This window comes from Lissotriton helveticus, chromosome 4_1, assembly GCF_964261635.1.
Source record: "Lissotriton helveticus chromosome 4_1, aLisHel1.1, whole genome shotgun sequence".
Classification (NCBI taxonomy): Eukaryota; Metazoa; Chordata; class Amphibia; order Caudata; family Salamandridae; genus Lissotriton; species Lissotriton helveticus.
The window spans coordinates 1,122,072,865-1,122,093,649 of record NC_136063.1 but is presented as its reverse complement, the minus strand read 5'-3'; the positions used below and the strand labels follow the sequence as shown (position 1 = coordinate 1,122,093,649).

The 20,785-nt window shown below is 44.4% G+C and overlaps 1 protein-coding gene across 2 annotated transcripts in view; it reads right to left on the bottom strand.

Moving 5' to 3' along the window:
• Positions 1-20,785, bottom strand: part of EPB41L4B (erythrocyte membrane protein band 4.1 like 4B) — a 935,352-nt gene that overhangs the window by 405,353 nt on the left and 509,214 nt on the right. For both annotated transcript variants that reach the window (XR_013610581.1, XM_078687730.1), the window contains exon 4: positions 2,912-2,990. Coding sequence is in view for 1 of the 2 variants with exons in the window: in XM_078687730.1 (XP_078543856.1) it covers positions 2,912-2,990 (79 nt within the window). In the remaining variant the exon portion in view is untranslated. The remainder of the gene's footprint in view (positions 1-2,911; positions 2,991-20,785) is intronic.

The following is a 20,785-nucleotide window of genomic DNA, read 5'->3' as shown; positions in this document are numbered from 1 at the left end:
TGGACTGCGGGAATGCACCATACCAGGGTATCCCAAAATACCTTCTTGGCAGACTTCAGGTAGTGCAGAACATGGCAGCCCAGATCCTCCTCAATCTTCTCCCTAGAACACATGTCCTCACAACTGAAATCTCGGCAATGGCTTCCTATTAAAATAAGGATTCCTTTTGAATCCTGGTATTGGTTCACAAAGCTCTGCATGATTCGGGAGCTGGGTATTTGAGAGAGAGGGGATCCATGACTATGTCGCTTCTAGAAATCGATGCTCCTTCTGTGAGCATCTGGCTAGAGTCCCTAAACTCCATCGAGCCAGAGTTGGTGGCAGGTCTTTTTCCTATCTTGGGCAAGACACATGGAATAAACTCCCTCTGGAGCTTCAAACCACGATGGAACTTTCCTCTTGCAAGACAAAACTAAAAGCATGGCTCTTTCAGAAAGCTTAACAGGACATGCACAGATATTGAGGGATGCCTGAAGCAGCTCCGGGACACTCTTGACTTGCTGTGCGCTGTACAAATCTCGCTAACATAACATTAGGTTCCTTTACTTTGCTAATCATGTCTCTGGGTGCAGATCGTAGAACAGCAGGAGCTGTTGGTCCGTCCAGGAGCATTACTTTGTTTGTGGATAGCTGCTCTCAAAATATTGTTAATTATCTCATGTGTTCACAGAGTGACCACCACTATACCTCCACCTTCCATGATACTCCCTCATGGTTTCAAGGGAAGGTCCAACATTTACTTCTAGTACAATGATCCTGGGACCCACCGGTCCCAGGTGGGTAGAGAAGTCCTCAACCAAGAGGATAGAAAGGACAAGTCCTCCCTATTTGCTCTACTTTTTACCACTAGAATGTCCCTTCTGTAGCATAATTGTTGCTTTCTCTTCAATTAGGTCAAGCAACGAAAGTGAGGCCGATATTGGATTGGGTGTTTCTAAGTGTGTGGTGGTGATCCTCTCCAGAGCACAGTTCAAGAGAGAAACAAATGAAATATACCCAACCCGTTTTTATGGGTGGCAAGAGAAAGACACCCTTTTCTTTAAATAGCCCTCACTCCCTCTAATGTAAATGTAAACACTCCTTCCAGCCTGGAGAAGTGCACCTCCCCTGTCTTATACAGTTTTACACAGCTCTGAATTCAAGAGTCCTGCCTGAGCCAAGGTTGAACTGGTTCGGGTGTTTTTGCAAAATTGACTTAAAAGCCTATTGCTGCTACCAGGCGAATTTGCAAAAACACAGAAAAGAGGAAAAGGGTGTATTTCACTCTGGCAAGAGGAAACCTATTCTGGGCTATGGAACAAATTACTTCCCTCCATCTAAACATGTGCATACAGATTTCTTAGACATGGACCAGGACAGGAGGCTGGCATGGTCAATATGGACATAACCAGGCATACAGAGTTCGAGTGGAACCCCACCATTCACCAACTGCTACTAAATCCCCACACACAACAGATACATACCCTTTACTCATGTCTCACTCAGGACGAGTGAAAGATCCCAGCCGTGGGAATGCATGATCTTAATAGCAAAGGTTCAGTACACTGTCATCCCAGAGGAAAGTATCAAACTGCTTCACCAGTCACCACAAAGCCCAGACTAAAGGAGGCAGGAGTTACTATTACTCAAAGGGTATATACTTCTTTGGTGTCACAAGCACAGGACGGAAAAGGTAATCCAGAAAAAAACAAAAGGCTGGAGCCACACCTTTTCCCAGATATGACAAAGAATTGCATCCCATTAAGCTAATACAATCATAGCACTGGTTTCTGAAATAGGAATGTTTTATGCATTTGAACTGCTACAAGTTTAATTACTGAAGTATGATTTTAAGTAAACGTATTCAATCTCAAATAAAGGTAAGTTTTTCTTAACTTTCAATCAACTAAATAAACCTAAATTATGATATTTGTTCACAAAGTTATCAGTAGCTACTATTTAAGAAAAAAAGCAAACCAAGCCTAAACAATGGTCTTACATGGTTGATCATAAATAAATAATTTTTCTGTGAAATATTTACTTTCATATTTTCATAAAACAAACTGGTGGGGTACAATTTACCTGCAAAAAGGAGCAAGTACATTTGACCAGTGTATACATAGCAGAACCCATACAATTGACAGAATGTCTTTTACTTTTATATCACTAAAAGATCTACATACATCTGGAAGTTTTTTTGCCAATCAGTTGCGGATACAACTCCACGTCGTAACTCAAGCCAATTATTCTCACCCTTCAAACCACAGAGGCTTGTTGACTCGTGTCCAAGCTCCCTGTGTGAGATTCTGCAATATTTCAGCCCATATGATGCAGTCCTCATCTGCCCTTTCATCCATCCTAACCTCCTTCATGCGCCGTTCTTCTGCCAATGCCCATTCCCGATCATATATAAATCACTGATAGTCATGATTTTCCAAGGACATAAAGCAAGGGCAGTTAGTTAACCTAACACCTAACAAGTAACCAGTTATTTCAGATATGAAAATTATTCACAAAAACAGCATATATTAATATATTATGGATTTCCCTATTCCAATCAGAAGTGCACCCCAGTGAAGTAAGACACACTGAGCAACATGTATGTTATGCTGCAAGCAATGTGACAAAAAACAAGTCATACGGTTGGTTTCAGAATGCAGGTAAAATCTTGTCTGCTTCAATACAGAATCCCACAACCTAATTCACTAGGTATGGAGATACTCACTGTCTATTTGAAGTAAAGCACTGCCATGCCCAATAAAGAGGTTAGTACTACGCATATTATCAATTACCAATTCTAGAGTTTCTGATCCAGTCTGTACATTTTCACACCATACAATCATAAAAATAAACATGTACGTCTCCATACATTATGAAGCTCTACAACTTTCAACATAGAAAAGAAGAAATCATGATAAATAGATGGGCTCACCTAGTAAACTCTTCGTGCAGATTGTTGGGTTCTGATGAATAATATTTTATTCTAAAGTGCAGTGTATAAGGAGGTCCAACTGTAATTGTAAGGAAAAGAAAGTTAAATATTGTGGTAATTAAGCTACAGAATAATATATGTTAGGAGACAAATAGTATTTATTGTAAGGCATCCTCAGGACTTAGTAACATACTCCAGCTTTCAATATATCAAAATAGATTCATAATGTAAACTAAGAGTAAAAATATATTAAATGAGAATCATGCAAAATGGCTATTTCTCATGTTAACTCGCAAAAAAACACAGGCATCTATTTTCAGCTTCAACTGGAACTCATGTAAAAGTGCGGAAAACAGAAACTGCCACAAAGAACGTGCAGATTGCTTATCATGATCTACTTGATACTTCACTCAGGTAACAAAAAATGTATATACCCTTAATTTAAACCAGTGCCTTCAAGGGCATATACACCAGGAAACATTCAGAGGAATAACTTGTGTTGTGCAAATGACACTTATTCGTATATTCAATGTGCTTATTAATTATGTTATTTCACATGTAACTAAATGCATCAGTTGAATTTTACATTAATGTTGTGCGTGTTCGTAAAGCTTATATGATGTTTTTGTTATGTTCGCTTTAATTCGTAGGCCTGAAATGCAAGTCCCTGAAAACTCCTGCTTTAGAATTAACAGTTTGAATTTCATGTGAACTGTGGAATCTGTTCTTTCTCACGTTTTGTATTGCAGGGGAAGATGCGCTCTCTTGGACACAATAATGTTTGTTTTACTAGACAGACAAGGAGAGAAGTTACAATCGTGTGGCTTGCCTCTATAAAGGAAGGTACTTTTGCTGCATACAAGAGAATTCCTGGAAACCAAGGACAAATTGTGGCAAGGAAAGCGCACCGTCGACATCATGGAAAAATACCTTCAGGACTGTACCCAGGGTAGACGGCATGATCCAAAATGCACAAAGGGAGTGCTACCTATGGATAGCTCATTGTTGGATTTAGGGATAGCGTGCCTCTTCTTTCTTGCCTTCAGGGTGAGAGCATCCTAGAACGAGCTCTGTCTTTGGTAGCTTTATGCTACTTGGCCCATTGGTTGTGGGGAGACTCCTTGGGGAGACTCCATGTGTTGACACCTTTTATCCTTCCTTCTGAAAATGCTCATTTAGGGATGTTACCTTAGTGTTAGAGTAGGGATAGATTTAATGCTTTTCACTCACCAAACCTCGATGCAGTGAAATATGGACACGTGCTTCCTGATTTTCTGTATTCTACTTCTGGAATTAATTGTGTTGCTTATGATGCTCCGTCTAAACTGGATGCACAGATTTGGCTTTATGCTAATTCCTTTGTATTTCTATACCCTTGTGTTACTGTGTCTCTATGTTCAGTTCTTTTTGGCTTTGTAATAAACTAGCTAAACTTAGGTAGTTGCACATTGGTTATTATGTATCAAAAATACTTATTGGCTAATTGGTGGTTTTCCTAACAATGTTTCTTCCCTTTATACTTTAATGCTGCGAAAAAGAGCCATCAGAGTGTGACTCTAGAATGGTCTTGAACTTATTGGCCCGACCCTTTCAGTATCTTTAATTGCACCCGAACCCAATAATTGCTCTGATGCCAATAACCGAAAAAGAGTCTCCACTTGTTCTGCCACTTCCCCAGGCCCAGGGAGGAGGGGCTGCAATGTCCACTGAAGGTGCCGGAGCGCCATAAAGACCTGGGAGGCGTCCCACAGCGCAGAAGCCTCCATTGTTTTGCCCCCAGCCCAGGGAGGTGGGGCCGCAACAACCACAGAAGTCGTTGGAGCACCATGAACACCTGGGAGATGTCCCGCAGCACGGGACTCTAGCAGGGCATGTCTGGGCTTGGCCCGGGTGAAGACAGGGCCAAGATGGGGCCGTCTTAGCCCATCATAGACTGGAGGAGACTGGGCTGATCCGGCCCGTCCCCACCCCCGACAGTCCTGCTCCAGGAGCGTACTCCTTTACAGCACAAGATTGCAAGGTACGAAATCATTCACATGGTCTCTCCCAAGCACCCTTTTAATCATTAGGTCAGCGGAAGACAGCAAATATGATCTGTAAGTGTTTTTTCTTCTATTTATTTTTGGCGGCCTCTACTTTATCAGTTATTTTTCATCTAACCATTGTTTGGAGTCCTCCCATAAGACCACCCACTTGCGAGTTGTAGCTTTCATTGAAACCAGCCCAACCAATAATCAAAAATGGGGAAGAGAACCAAAAATTTTAAGCAACAAGCGCCACCCCAATTAATACCCCCACCACTGCTGAAAACATTCATTAATCGGATGCTCCAGAGGGCCATAGGGGTATTGTCCACAGAGATAGAACTAACTAAAAGACGGTTGTTGTTGACTCTAGATCATCGCTACACCCAGATAGACTTGGTTGTACACACAACCAGTAGAGCCCTGGAAAGCCCCTGTGTTATCTCTACAAGCACTAGACACTGACACTAAAACATTACCCAAACCATCCACAAAGAGGGGGGTGTGAGAACAATGGCCCAGTTAAGAACAAACCCAAACAATCACTACGGGTGGGGGTAAAGCGGAAAAAATCAAATGATGGGATATCTGTGAATATGGACATATAGAGCAACCAGGTCTCGGACAATGGCCAAGGCGTACAACCGGACACAATATTTACGCCATGGGTGGCCACCCTGATGGAGCAGCTACAAGACCAGATTAGAAGCATCGTGAGAGAAGAGCTTGCCCCTCTGGTGGCTCACCTTGTTAAGTTGGCCAACCTGTGTGACAGCAGAGACTGAAATATACCCGTAATACCCTCACCGGTTGGAGAGAGTGAAACTAACCTTTCGCGCCACATAGACACTGGTGTTATAAAGGATACGGAAAGACCCAAAGCACCAAGGGAGGCGGATCCTATCATCCTGGCCCAGATTGATGGTAGCACAGTCTATGGACCAAAGCAGAGAGAGGGGATGGTACTAAGTAAGAGCATCCTGAAGAATAGCATTGACAGACATGGGTTCTTGAGTGAGGGGGCGGATCAGGGGATCTGCCAACAATAAATCTCCAGCCTGATTTATCCCCATAGGTTATCGTACTGACAGGAGTACCTGAAACTAAAGTAGGGCAGAGGAAATCCAGCTAGAGTAATAAATGCCTTCACTGGCTGGCAAAGTACCACCAGTTCACCTACACACATGCAGGCAAAATTCTTATGACCCGTAGGGTTAGCTGGGTGGGCAATAGACCAAAAGATCTACGTGGGGACTGTGTTGTAATTAATTTAAAAAAAATCCAAGGATGGTACAGCATCTTTTGCAACCAAATCATTCCTCCCAGGATTCTGGTACAACAATTCGGCAATTCACGTCCACCCACATTTATATTTCAAAACCCACGTTCCAAACCAGGGTAAACAAAAAACTAACACAGGGTGAGTGGCATCCAAATCAGCCTCCAAGGGTATCAACACCTGAGACCACTTATATTCAATGTGCCTGTGGTAAAAAGATATGGGATCCTGGAGGAGGTCGATTGACTTGCATTAAATTCTAGCCTCGACCCGGCAACCATCTGTCAAAGTGCTCCTCTGGTGAGGAACACATGGGACTCATGGTCAGATTCCCAGCACGAAATGGTTGTTATATAGAAGAGAGAGGGTGAAAAAAGGAGCGAATGAGTGCGATCAAATGAGACAGGGACAATTGTGCAAAAAATGTGCCCGGGTCTACAAGCCGAAGTCTTAGTGACAGCACTGTGAATACATACTCCAGCTCTACTAACTTACACAAACAGACCAACACACCAGGACCATCCAATACCGCAAGCTCTAGCTCTAACGTGGTCCCCCAGGAAAAGGCCCACTCTAGTTCTGCATGTCCTCATGTTCAGATTAATACCCTTGGAACACCAGAAATCCCAAGCCTTGAAACAAACAGGATGATACAGGAAGCCCCTACCAGTCCTAGGAGTACATGTTATACTGACCCGATAGGGAAAGCCCTACCAATGGAGCCTGAAATGGTGGGTGGCACCATAGTCCAATGATATGAAACAAACAAAAGGAGGCTAATCTCCTGGAATGTCGCAGGCCTTAAGAGCAAACTGAGTAATCCTGATTGGGGGGACTTTATTGACGGCTTTGATATATGTATGTTCCAGGAATCATGGACACTGGAGGAGACATCATTCATGGGGTTTGCCACCTTCAACATAGCTGCCTCCTCGAAGGGAAGGCCCTCTGGGGGGCAGTGTACTTGGGTAGGTTCCCATTTAGGTTGTATGGCCACTCAACTGGAGTGCTCCTCTGACGACATCCTGTGTATCATCCTTACCATCTCGCCAAACCTCTAAATGGTTCTGGTCACTGTCTATTCAAGGCCCGTGAGCACCAGTCAAGAATCCTCGACCCTAGATCAATTAGATAATTTCATTCTTAGATTCACCAAAAATGATATGGTAGTCATAGGGGGTGATTTTAATTGCCAATTTGAGCCAACGCAAGACCTTTATGATACACGACCCACAGAGGAGGATGCACTCTGGGCTATCCCTGATCCTAATATTCCTCCAATCAGGGCATGGACACCGCTGGCTCTCCAGATTAAGTCGCCTACCTTATATCACTCCCTACGAGCCTGCAATGGCCGAACCAGATCGGATTCCCCAGGTAAACACAGCTTTAATAGGGTTAGCTATTCTTCCATCCTAGACTATATCCTGATCGAAACAAGGATATGTGACAGGGTTGTTGATTTCACGGCATGACAGGGACCACAATGCTTTAACCTTGGAACTGCAGATGTTAGATTCTGTGGAGAACCCTGACCCTTATATAATCACTGATAGCAGACTATTACTCACCAATGGTATAGTAGGCGAAAAGTAAGATGGACTTGGATAAAACAATCGCCCAAAAGAATGGCTTTCTAGTATGAATCCATTATACCAACCCTTATGGAACCAGCAAAGCTTCCGACCATACAGGGTACTAGTGCACCGCTAATGGGAGTTGCTGAGTTGCATGAAGTAAGGATCACCAAATTGGTGGACATATTCTGGCCAGTGGGCACCCGGGGGGGGGGCAAAGGTTAAGGAGACCTGGTTCAACCGCAGCTGTCAGGAAGCATAGAGGGCCCTGATAGAGGTCATAAAATCTAAGAGAAGAACCCAAACCAGAATTGCGAGAGCTTTCTATAAAAACACCCTTGCTCTTGCAAAAAAATCATGGGAAATGGAACAATGGCCATCTTTGAAACTGGCCCTAGAAGCAAAGGATATGACAGCCTTTTGGAAAATTGGGAGTACAAGTATTAGAAGTTGAAAGGTTGCTCAGTAGCCCAATATAGCGGCTGATAGCTGGAAAAAACATGTTCAGGCCCTATACGCTCTGTTGGAGACTGAGGTTAGCACCCAGACTATAGCAATCCAGCCATCACTAAACCCCCACCCAGAGATCCCTGCACTCACCCTGACAGAAGTCATCAGTGCTGTTAGAAAGATAGCTCCTGGTAAATCCCCAGGTCTGGATAAGATACCTGGGGGTCTCTTCCGTGCTGAGCCTAACATCTGGGGACCTTTTCTGTGGGTGCTTTTTAACGCTATATTACAAGGGATGGCACACCCCGCCACCTGGGCTGGAGCAGAGGTCATCACAATATATAAAAAAGGGTCCCCATTACTGCCTATCAACTACAGACCAATCAGTCTGATCGATGTAACACTAAAAAATTTGCAAGGATTTTATTGGACCGCCTACAGGCCTGGTTGGAGGAACATAAAATCAGGCTTTAGGGAAAAAACATCCACTATAGACCAAATATTTAGGCTCCAACTCCTTTAAGGCAAAACGGTGCATCTGTAAGGTGGTAGTCTATACTTGGTCTTTGTGGATCTTAAAAGTGCTTTTGATCTAGTGCCTAGAGATGCTCTCTAGGTGATATTAAGTGACCTCTTGCACATGTTAAGAAAACTGCATGAAGGTAATTATGTACAAATCAGGTATGGGAAGCATGGGGAGCTCACTCCACAGGTTCCAATAAATAGAGGATTTAGGCAGTGCTGTGTGCTGGCCCCCACCTTGTTCTGTCTTTACATAAAGGGACTGGTAGACACATTGAGCAGGCTGAAGTATATAGAAGGCTCCCAAGCTAGCACACAAGTTAATCCTGGCACTGATGCTTGCTGATGATTCCCTCCTGCCGTCCAAATCACCAATGGGCATCCAGAGAACCCTGGATAGATAATTTAACAGAAAACTAAATATATGGTCATCAATCCCGTTCACACAACTAGTCCTAACCCGCTTATGAATGGTATACAACTTGAGCGGATATCTGTTTTTGAGTATCTTGGTCTTATCTTAACAGAAAAAATGGATTGGGGCCCCATATGGACAAGTCAAGTCTGAAGCTAAACCAAACCGCAGGCGGGCTGGCCAACCTATATAGAAATTATTTTCATAAGCCAGTAGGACCCATTCTAGAGATCTATAAAACCCAACTAAGGAGTGCGGTCATGTATGGGGCCAAACTCTGGGGGCATTGTCTCCCCAAGAATATTTTTAAGACAGAGACCAATCTTTTTAGACAACTGTTCGGCCTACCAGTGAGCTCCCCACTTGCCTCATTGCACCTGGAGCTAGGGGTAAGACCTATTATAGAGAAAATGGTCTGTAGACCCCTAATATTCTGGCGTCGATTATGGTTGACCCCCGAACTGGCTAAACACAGGACAGAGCAGCAAGAAATATTGGGATTCTCTGGCATAAGCAAACTGGCCTGGTTTGCACACATTAAAGAAGGTTTTCACAACTTAGGCAAAGACATTCTCTGGAGAAATTCAGAGGTAGCCTGCAGTAAAATTTTGCGTAAACAATTGGTTAGTAGCTATAGGAGGGCAAACTTGCCCAACTACATGAAAATCCTGTCACCGGTTCTCTCAACTAAATTTCTGAACATAAAGGAGATCTATAATTTGGAGTCATGCTTAGATGAAATGCAACTAGCCTTCTCTAGGAAACTTTATGTTCAGTTTAAGCATGGTTCCCTCCCTCTGCATGCATTCTCTAACAAATGGACTGGAAGCTCTGCTAGGGGGTACCCTGCATGCAGTACGGAAGAGGACACCGATCTCCATGTATTTTTTTTCTGCCCCGGATACAAAAAATGTAGACAAAGATGGCTGGCATACCCGTTTGGGAACCTGGGTACAAGGCGCTGTAAAGAAACTTTTAGACTCCTGAAGTAGAATACCCAATTGTCTACGCTGCATTACGTTTTTTTTCTTTTATGTGTTGGGCGCATAAGGTTTTTTTAGGAACCAGTAATGGACTCAAATGTTGATTGATTTTTTTAACCGCCCTTTTAATAATTTTATCATGATTTTCGTTGCCCAAAATAAAGAAATTTTGGATTAGATTTGGGTTCTGCAGCCGTCCGACATCTTTGAACACTTTAACGCCTTACCACAAACCCTCACAAAATCCTTGAATCCTTCCCTCTCAGACCCTCCTCCCCTAGACTCATCACCCCCCCTCTCATCCCCGTCACCAATATCTTGTCTCTCTGACCTACCCCAACTTTTAGTGCCTGCATGTCCCTTCATCTCCCTCTCCCCCCTATCGCTTCCACCACCTGATTCCCACTCCCACTTCCAATGAACAACATATTAGCACTTTATCCCAAACCATCACTCAATCCCCGAATCCTGCCTTCTCACCCCATCCACCCCTAGATTCATCACCCCCCATTTCATCCCCTTCCCTCATACCTCGCCTCTCTGACCTACCCCAACCTTCAGTGCCTGCATCTCCCTTAATTTCTCTCTCCACCCTATCGCTTCCTGCTGATTCTACCCTCCCTCTCCTACTCCCAATGAACAGCACATTAGCACTTTATCCCAAACCCCCACTCCATCCCCCTCCCTCTTACCTTGTAATGTAATGTAATGTAGGGGACACTTATATAGCGCATCTATCACTCCATGGAGTATCTTGGCGCTCAACCAGATGGAAAACGGTTTAGGAAAAGATAGATCGATGGGAGCGCTTAAACCAATGCTGTGCAGGCTGCGTCTGTAAGGGAAAACACCCAGGTCTTTAGCGCCTTCCTGAACTGTGTTTCATGACATAGTAACCTAAGGTGAGAGGGAAGCTTGTTCCAAGCTCTGGAACCCAGGACAAAGAGAGACTTTCCTCCCTTGGTAGCCAATCTAAATCTGGGGATGGTTAATAGATTCTGGTTGGCAGACCTCAGGCAGCGAGTGGGATAGTATCGCTTAAAGCCAGTGCACAGATATTTAGGCCCCTGCTGATGGAAGGCCCTGAATGTGATCAGCAAGATTTTGAAAAGGATCCTTTTACCAACTGACAACCAGTGTAGCGCTTTTAGTGCAGCTGACGCAGATGACTTTCGGGGCCAGCGTAGCACCAGTCTGGCAGCAGCATGTTGGATCATCTGCAGCCTATGGAGTACGGACTTATTAACTCCGGCATACAGGCTGTTACAATAATCTAGCCTTGAGCTTATTAAGGCTACTGCGACTGCTTTCCTGGCTGACAGAGGAAGGAGATCAAAAAACTTCCTCAAAGATTTAATGGTGTGAAAACACAGGCCGGCTACGGCCACCGCTTGCTGTTTAAAGCACAACTGGTCGTCAAATTTGATGCCCAAATTCCGAGCAGATGTTATAGTTTCGGGGGGTGATTCAGCATCGTCTGGCCACCATTGTTTTGGAGAAAACAGATTTCGATTTCCAAACGGCAAGATCTCCGTTTTGCCGGAATTGCATTTAAGGTGGTTTTCAGTCATCCATTTGAATGTGGCTGTTAAGCAATTCTTCAAGTTTTCTTCCGCTCCCCGCAGTTCTCCATCCAGTACCAGAATTAGCTGAGTGTCATCTGCATATGATATTGTGCTGATGTTAAACGATGCAATTAGCTCAAGCAGGGGTACCATATATAGGTTAAACAGGATCGGGCTTAGCCTCGATCCCTGAGGAACCCCGGAGCTGATGACCTTAGCTTCTGACTGGAATTTGCCCAAGACAGTAATTTGTCGTCTGTTGTTCAAAAAATTTCTCAACCAACTTAAGACTGTCCCTCCTATTCCTGAGGCCACCATCCGGTCTACTAAGATGGTATGTGAGACCGTGTCGAAGGCTGCCGACAAGTCTAATAGTATTAGGACAGCCTTCTTGCCTTGGTCGACAGCCATTCGTAGGGTTTCCGCCGTGAACAGGAGGGCAGACTCGGTGGAATGTTTCGATCGAAACCCAGCTTGGTTGGGATGTAGAATGTTATTCACCTCCAAGTAGTCCGTAAGTTGATTGTTAACGAACTTTTCAACCAGTTTGAAAACCACGGGAAGCAGGGATATCGGTCGCATGTTGGAGAGAGTCGACGGATCAGCGATAGTCTTTTTGTGGAGGGGCTTGACTGCTGCGAGTTTCCACTCAGGTGGGATTACCGCTGTGGCTAGCGATGAGTTTATGAGGTCGTTTATGATGGGGTTAACAACCTCCACCGCCGCCTGAAGGACCAGGGGTGGGCAGGGATCAAAAGGCGATCCAGATTTACTGGCCAAGATGGCTTTAGCTGTGTCCTCCAACGAGACAGGTGTGAAGGACTCAAAGCGTGACGTCCCCCTCGCCGTTTCAACTCCCTCAGCCCGCTCTAAGCTGCAAGGAGAGGAAAGCGGTAGAGGAAAAGTCTTCACAATATCAGCAATCTTGTTGTCGAAATAATCGGCAATTGAATAGCAGAGGTCCTGTGAGGGGGGAATCTCTTGTGACAAAGCTAATGGTTTTGTAAAGTCCCTTACTATTTTAAAAATTTCCTTTTGGCTAGAGCCCACAGTGGATATGGCCTGTAGGTAATGGGCTTTCTTTGCTAATTTGATCTCGGCATGGTAATGCCTTCTAGCTGTTTTATAGATATTACGGGCCGTTCTCTCATAATTTCTACGCCATCTCCGCTCAAGAACTCTTACTTCTCCCAGCTCTAACTTCAGAGCTGGCGAGAACCACGGGGCACTTCCTTTGCTCTTTTTAGCAGATGATTCTTTCCTACCGGCTGGTCCCAATAGATCGCCAGCAGAGCCTATCCAGTCACAGAATTTCTGATTATCTATTATGGTGTCTCCTATTAATTCCGGTGACGTTTCTAGTAGTATGTCTATTAAGTCGGGTCTACTGGGAAATTTCTTCCAGTTCGGTTTAAAGGTATTATTACGTGTTTCATCATTCGACATGATAGCAACAGAAGGTTTATTGTTTAACACTATGTCAAATGGAATAAGGAAATGATCAGACCAGATTTGAGGGCGCGGCTGCCCGACTGTGAGCCTAGCAGAATTGGAACAGATACAGTCCAACAAATGGCCGGCTACATGGGTCGGCTCTCGATTTCGAAGGGTAAGGCCAAGAATATCAATGATGTCCATAAAACTGTCTACCCCTTGTTCCTTGGGAGAATCTAAGTGCAAATTTAGATCTCCTAACAACATAAAATGTGAGTACCTGAGCACTAGATCACTCAATGTGTCCCCCACGGTTTCAAGAAACTCAGAGGGGGAGCCAGGAGGGCGGTAGATAAGGGCGCCAGAGAAGGTAAAGGAGTCATAAATTCCTAGGCAAAAAGCTAGTGCTTCCGCTCCTTTAATGGTTGTCAGTGCATGGATGGAACATTTGAGTGAGTTGTGGTGGATTATCGCCAACCCTCCTCCTCGTTGTTCATTCCTATCCAAACGCAGTATTCTGTAGTCGTGGGGGAGGGCAATAGCCAGGTCCGGATTGGACCACGGTCTCAGCCATGTCTCAGTGACCAGGAGCCAGTCCAAGTTAGATTCAACGATCAGATCATTTATGTTCTGAGCGTTCTTGCAGAGTGAGCGAGCATTTATAAGTCCTCCTCGCAGCACGATATCGTGAGAGGGGACTTCAGGGGCGTGAGAGGGAACTTCAGGGGCGGGCAAAAGGGTCAACTCGAGCTTACATTGACCGCAACAGATGGATCCGGACCACTTGTCGGGGTCTAACGCCCCATGACAGTGTATGCTAGTAGAATTATAGGAATGTAAAAGATCCCTAGACATACCTGTTGAAGCTTTACCAGGAACCAGGTGTGGCAAGATGTCCTCTGCCTCCAGCACCGCCTTAGCGCGGACGGGCGCAGACGGGCTGGACTCTGGCTCGACTCCGGCGCGAATCAGGCGCGTTCGCTGCGCGTCACCGCTGCGCGTGAGCATGGTAGGTTTTAGTAGGGCTCACCTGACCTGGGCGTCGGAGCACTGAAGCGCTCAGCACGAATGTACAGGCAGACTTCCCCAGCTCCTCCCAATATGGCGGCTAAACAAATTATTCCAGTCTACTTGGTCCGCTAAAAGAGCAGTGAGGGCACAATTATAGTGCTAGTATGTGGGCAATGGTCCTACAACAGTAAAGAATCAATTAAAATAATTTAGAGCAGTTTAATAAAAAAACGAGCGCAAATAAAAAGCGCGTTTAAAATTAGCGCTACCACTGTCAGAGAGCTCGCTAATACACAGGGTGAATATTAGGCGCGCTACACAAATTAAAACGATCTGTTCTCCAGGGCTGAGCTCACACAAGTGCTCGCCTTTAGTAGGGCTCACCTGACCTGGGCGTCGGAGCACTGAAGCGCTCAGCACGAATGCACAGGCAGACTTCCCCAGCTCCTCCCAATATGGCGGCTAAACAAATTATTCCAGTCTACTTGGTCCGCTAAAAGAGCAGTGAGGGCACAATTATAGTGCTAGTATGTGGGCAATGGTCCTACAACAGTAAAGAATCAATTAAAATAATTTAGAGCAGTTTAATAAAAAACGAGCGCAAATAAAAAGCGCGTTTAAAATTAGCGCTACCACTGTCAGAGAGCTCGCTAATACACAGGGTGAATATTAGGCGCGCTACACAAATTAAAACGATCTGTCTCTCTGACCTACCCCAACTTTTATTGCCTGCATCTCCCTTCATTTCTCCCTCCCCCCTATCGCTCCCTTCTGATTCTCCCCCTCCCTCTCCTGTGCCCAATGAACAACATATTAACACTCTATCCCAAACCCTGACACAATCCCTGAACACTGCCCTCTCACACCTTCTACCCCTAGATTCATCACCCCCATTTCATCCCCGTCCCTCTTACCTCATCTCTACGACCTTCCCCAACTCTTATTACCTTCATCTACCCTCACTTCTCCCCCACTTATCGCCTCTTCCTAATTCGCTATGCTCTGGTACACATGCCTTTCCTTTCACCCTCCTCCCCAACATCCCCCCTCCCTGCACCACTTCTTACATCCACACAACATTACCTCCTACATCCCCCTCTTACCCCCTGATCTCCCCCGATTCCAAAAACACTCTACTCCGCGCGCTCCTCCCTCCACTCGACTCCCTTACCCCCCCAGGCTTTACACCTCATCCTCCACACTTTATCCCCCCACTAAACAACCCTAACTCGACAAACAGCCCAATAAACACTGATCCTCCGCCCTCATAAACTCACACACTAGCTTCCCCTACCATTGAACTTGTCCTTTTGTCCCTCATCTTAGAACTCTCCTCACTTAGAAGCGATATCTCACTCCTTTCTAAAACTATCTCCTCACACACTGACACCCTCCTCAGCACATCAACAACTGTCAGCCTAATTCTATCACCTACAGAAACACTCCTCCTTCTAGCATCTACACAACCAGCACATTACCCACTCAACCCTCACTAATCGTGCCCCCCTACAATACCAACATATCCACACAGCCACAACTTGGTACTCCCCCAATGACCTCTAATGCTAACAGTTCCTCTAACTTAACTATCTCTCCACCACCACCGTCGTCCAATATACCCTCTAGTCATAAATCTTCTATCCCAGTTCTCTTAGGAACAAGAAGACTCCCCCTTCCTCCTTCCTCCCCTAGACCACCCCAACAACTTAGATCTATCCCACCTTGTCCCCCCTCCCAATCGCCCGATCCCACTCCCCTATGTTGCATGATGACTAACTGCTGATCTGCCTCCTGCCCTACGTATCTGTCTACTATTCCAGTTCTTTTAGGAACAAGCAAACTATCCCTTCCTCCTTCCTCCCCAAGACCACCCGAACTACTCAAACCTATCCCCACTTGTCCCCCCTCCCTATCGCCAGTCCCCACTCCCCTCTGCTGCATGTTGATTAACTGCAGATCTGCCTCCTGTCACGCTACTGAGATTGCTGAAATCATTCTTAGTGAAAACATTGACATTGCCTTCCTAACTGAAACATGGCTCACCTCCCACTCCACTCCCATCCTCGACTTGCTTATCCCCACTGGTTATTCGATCATTAGAAAAGACAGAATTGAACAAACAGGTGGTGGACTCGCCATAATTTTTAAAGCTGAACTTAACATATCACTCGTCAATCTACAAGACCCTTCATCCTTTGAATACCTTTGCGCGGATCTCATCATACCTGACTCCCCCACCACCCGGTTGCACACTATCTACCACCCCCCTGGAAATAACATCCCCTTTACAGAAGAGTTGACTGATCTTATCATACAATCGTCTCTCTCACATTCTAAAAATCTCTTCCTCGGTGACTTCAATATCCATTGGAACAAAAGTGTTGATCCTGCTGTCATCCTACTTAATGATACCATGGACATCACCAATATGACCCAGCTCTGCCATTCTCCCACACATAACAAAGGTGCCACCCTTGATGCTATTATAACGAACAACGATCTAGCCTCCCTCTCAAATATACTTCCGGTAGATTGGTCTGACCACTACCTTATATTTTTCACCATGACTAAATCCATTACTCGCCCTGCCCCCACCAGCATATTATCCAAGAAATCCACACGGAACCTTCACCTTATTCCTCCGGGCGAATTGGAAACTACAATTAAGGCTCACTTAGTTCTACCCCCTCTCTCGGACAGCACCATCGACCTTACTAACCATTATAACAATTCTATTCTTGAAGCCCTCGACCAAATTGCTCCAATCAAACTCAAACAACAAAAAAACATTCCTCCTAAATCTTGGTTAAATTCTGAACTCAATAATGAAAGACGGTCCCTTAGACATTCTGAACGGGTCTGGAGATTCATCCAAGCGTTGACAATCTGGCTCTCCTTAGAACTGCTAGAGCCCAGTACAAAAAACACATATTTAACGAAAAAGCCTTCTTTCTACGATCTCAACTTCATCAGGCCAGAAACCACCCTAGAGAACTCTAACATTGTAAAAAAACAAACCTCCACCGGCCCTCCTAAAATATTAGCCTCCATTGACAAATGCAAAGAAATTGCCAGCTTCTTTAGGAACAAAATCAACACGATCGAACTATCCTTCTCTTCCCTCCCACTCTCAACCCACCCCCTCACTCCTAACTCTCCTTCGACCACTTTTTCCACACCGCTCGATTCTTCCGATCCCCGCCCTACTCCAACAAGATACCTTTCCGAAAATAAACCCCCCTGCTAAAAACAATGCCTCATGGAGCGATTTCAGTCGAGTATCAGAATCTATGATCACTAATGTCATTGTCAAAGTAAAACCTTCCGCCCACTCCAAAGATCCTCTTCCCGCCCTTCTGGTTCAAGAACTTAAATCTACCATTGCCCCCATATGGACTAAAATTATCAACCCCTCTCTTTCCACTGGCTGTGTCCCTGCCTCCCATCAACTTGGTAAAATCTCGCCTATTCTCAAAAACACCACAGCTGACCCCAATGACCCAAACAACCTTCGTCCAATCTCTAACCTTCCATTCCTCTCCAAAGCCCTTGAAAAATGTGTCCTAGATAAACATATTGTCTCCTTCAACCTCCTTCATGTCTTCCAGTCCGGCTTTAGAAAGGGATGCACTACAGAAACTGCTATGCTAAATATCATTGATGACATACATCGTTCCCTTGACAAAGGAGAATCCTCAGTACTAATCCTTCTCGAACTCTCAGCTGCATTTGATACCGTCCACCACCCCACCCTTCTGAGCACTCTCAAAGATCGATTCGGTTTGGAAGGCACGGTATTCAAATGGTTCTCCTCATTCCTACAAAATAGATCACAACAAATCAAGCTTAGCCATTTCCTCTCTAAACCTCAACCTGTCTCACTCGGCGTCCCTCAAGGATCCATCCTCTCCCCAACCCTATTCAATCTGTTCGTGGAACCACTCACCCTCATCCTCAAGCATTCTAATATCAATTACCACCTCTATGCCGATGACACCCAATTATACTACAAGATCAAATCTCACAAAGACATCCTTCACCTCAATGAGACCCTGACCAAAATTCAAACCTGGTTCCATCTGAACCATCTCAAACTGAACCCGAAAAAAACAGAAATCATCATTTTCTCCCCCAAAAACAATTCCCTTCCCATTCAACTTTGGTTAAATGACATCAAAGCTCTAAACTTCCCTCTCTCCACCTCTAATTCTGTCAAATCCCTAGGCATCAGTATTGACCAGAATCTAAATCTCATCTCCCACATTAAAAATGCATCCAAAAGCGCTCTTTTCACCCTTCTCCACCTTAAGAAATTTAAACCTTTTATTCCAGCAGAAGATTTCAAAATTGTTGTCCAATCGCTTGTCCTTTCCAGGATTGACTATGGTAACGCCACTTTGGCTGGCACCCCTAAAATCCATCTTGCTCCAATTAAATCTGTCCTCAACCTTGCTGCTAGACTAATCTCTGATTGTAGAAAATTTGATCACATCTCCCCCGTCCTCAAAAATCTCAAGTGGCTCCCAATAGAAGGTAGATCCACCTATAAGATTGCCTGCATCACTCACAAAGCTCTTCATCAAAACACCCCTTCTTATCTTGCAACAAAACTACATAAAGCAGGTTGCTCCAGGTCCCTGAGGAGCACAAACTCCCTTATCCTGATCCCACCTAGACTCAGATGTCAAAAGACCCAATCCCTTGCGTTCTCTGGTAAAGCTCCTACAATCTGGAACTCTCTCCCAAAGGATACCCGTTGCAACCCCTCTTACCCTCTCTTCAAAAAAGAACTAAAAATATTTCTTCTCAACAAGTATTGGGGTATCTAATGTTACTGACACTGTATATGTTCCAAGTATTGGGGTATCTAATGTTTCTGACACTGTACATGTTCACTCCTCTCTCTTCTCCTATGCACTCCTCTTCCCTCCCCCTCTCAATGCCTTCATATGCCTACTCCCCCTCTCTTCACCCCCCTCTCTCCCCTAACTTTCATTATCCATTTCCATCTTAATTTTTATCTCTATGTTTCTTTGCCCCATTAGCCCTGCTGAATGCACTATCATTTTGTAACTTGTTTCTCGCTTAATGTTTAGGTTTATCTCATTTTTGTTTCACCTGCCTTGTAAAGCGCTCTGATACTCTTGGATCCAGTAGCGCTATATAAAACCTTTGAAATAAATAAGTAAATAAATAATTCTCAAATCAGACATCATCTGTGATAGGCTCCTCAAGATCAGGGCTTGAAAACAACCAACATCAGACTGCAGGTCAAGGCCATGCTTATTATAATACAACATTAAACACATCTCTGGAACGCAATTAAACAGATTAAGTAAATGTTAGCAGAAAGCAAAAAGATGAGACATTTTATTTCACAGTGAATTCCCAAACATTTCAAAGATGCAGGTACTTTGAAGGGAGCATTCTTTTAATAACAAAAGAAAAGCAGTATCAGTTCAGCATGGACAACTTAGAAGTAATATTTGTAGTTCTTTCTAATTATTTTAATACTATACAGGGCAATAAGGGCTTATTAGAATTTAAACTCGTCTCATTGGGCTTCATTCTAATAAAGTGACAGTACTCACTTTAGGCTTATGACTTCACAAAAATCTCAAAGGTGGAGGACTCATATCTTCGAAAAATGTAAGAATCTGAGCCTATGCCTAATCCCAAAAGACAGGTTATGCACTTCCAGAAAATCTGTTGGCTGACACAATCAGATGACAAATGGAACATAATTATATTCAGCATGGCAAATATTTTATCATATAGTCCCTCTTTCCTAAACCCCTTAAAAAGCGTTCGGAAACGTTATACAATTTTTTTTAAAATAATTTTCTCCAGTATTTGTTACTAGTAGACGAAGGAGTACATACTGGTTGTGAAAAACCAATTGGGAATAATCATGAATACCCATAATGGGTTGGTAGACATTCATTAGTTTCAAGTGCCCACCCACAAAACTTCCTCAAGGGCCAGCTGATTCACCAACTCCAAACCCAAGTGTCTAATTATGTAAAAACGATGCTACTCGCAGATGTGCTGTGGTGGGTAAACTCCATCCGTGTGCATTAAAGACATCAGATTCGCAGTCTTTGAGTCAGGGTAAACCATTTAGGTCCACAGACATATTTCACCAATCACATTAAAATATAAGTGTACAAAACATTTTGCAATCATACCCACTATGTTAAAGAAAAAGTTACTTACCTGCAAGAACAGTTTACCACAATAGGTATCTAATAAACTCATAGGCATTAAAATACTTGTATTTATGCACGAGGCCTCAAAACCTTTTTAACAGGCAAAATGACTTCTGTCCATTTATTTGTTCCCTCCACCATATTTTCATTTAACAAAATTAACATGTTACATTATAAAATATGTTTCTAAACTACACAGTCCTACATTGCTGACAAGTGTTTTTATATTCTCCCTTTAACCCGTTGCGTGCTCGTGACGGAACCGTTCCGTCACGAGCCTCGGGTGGGCTGTGCTGGTGACGGAACGGTTCTGTCACGGCCCGCTCGCCGCGCCTGTGCAGCGCGAATTCCGCGCCGAGCGTTCTGAAGAGCGGGCGGGCCCGTGACGGAACCGTTCGGTCACAA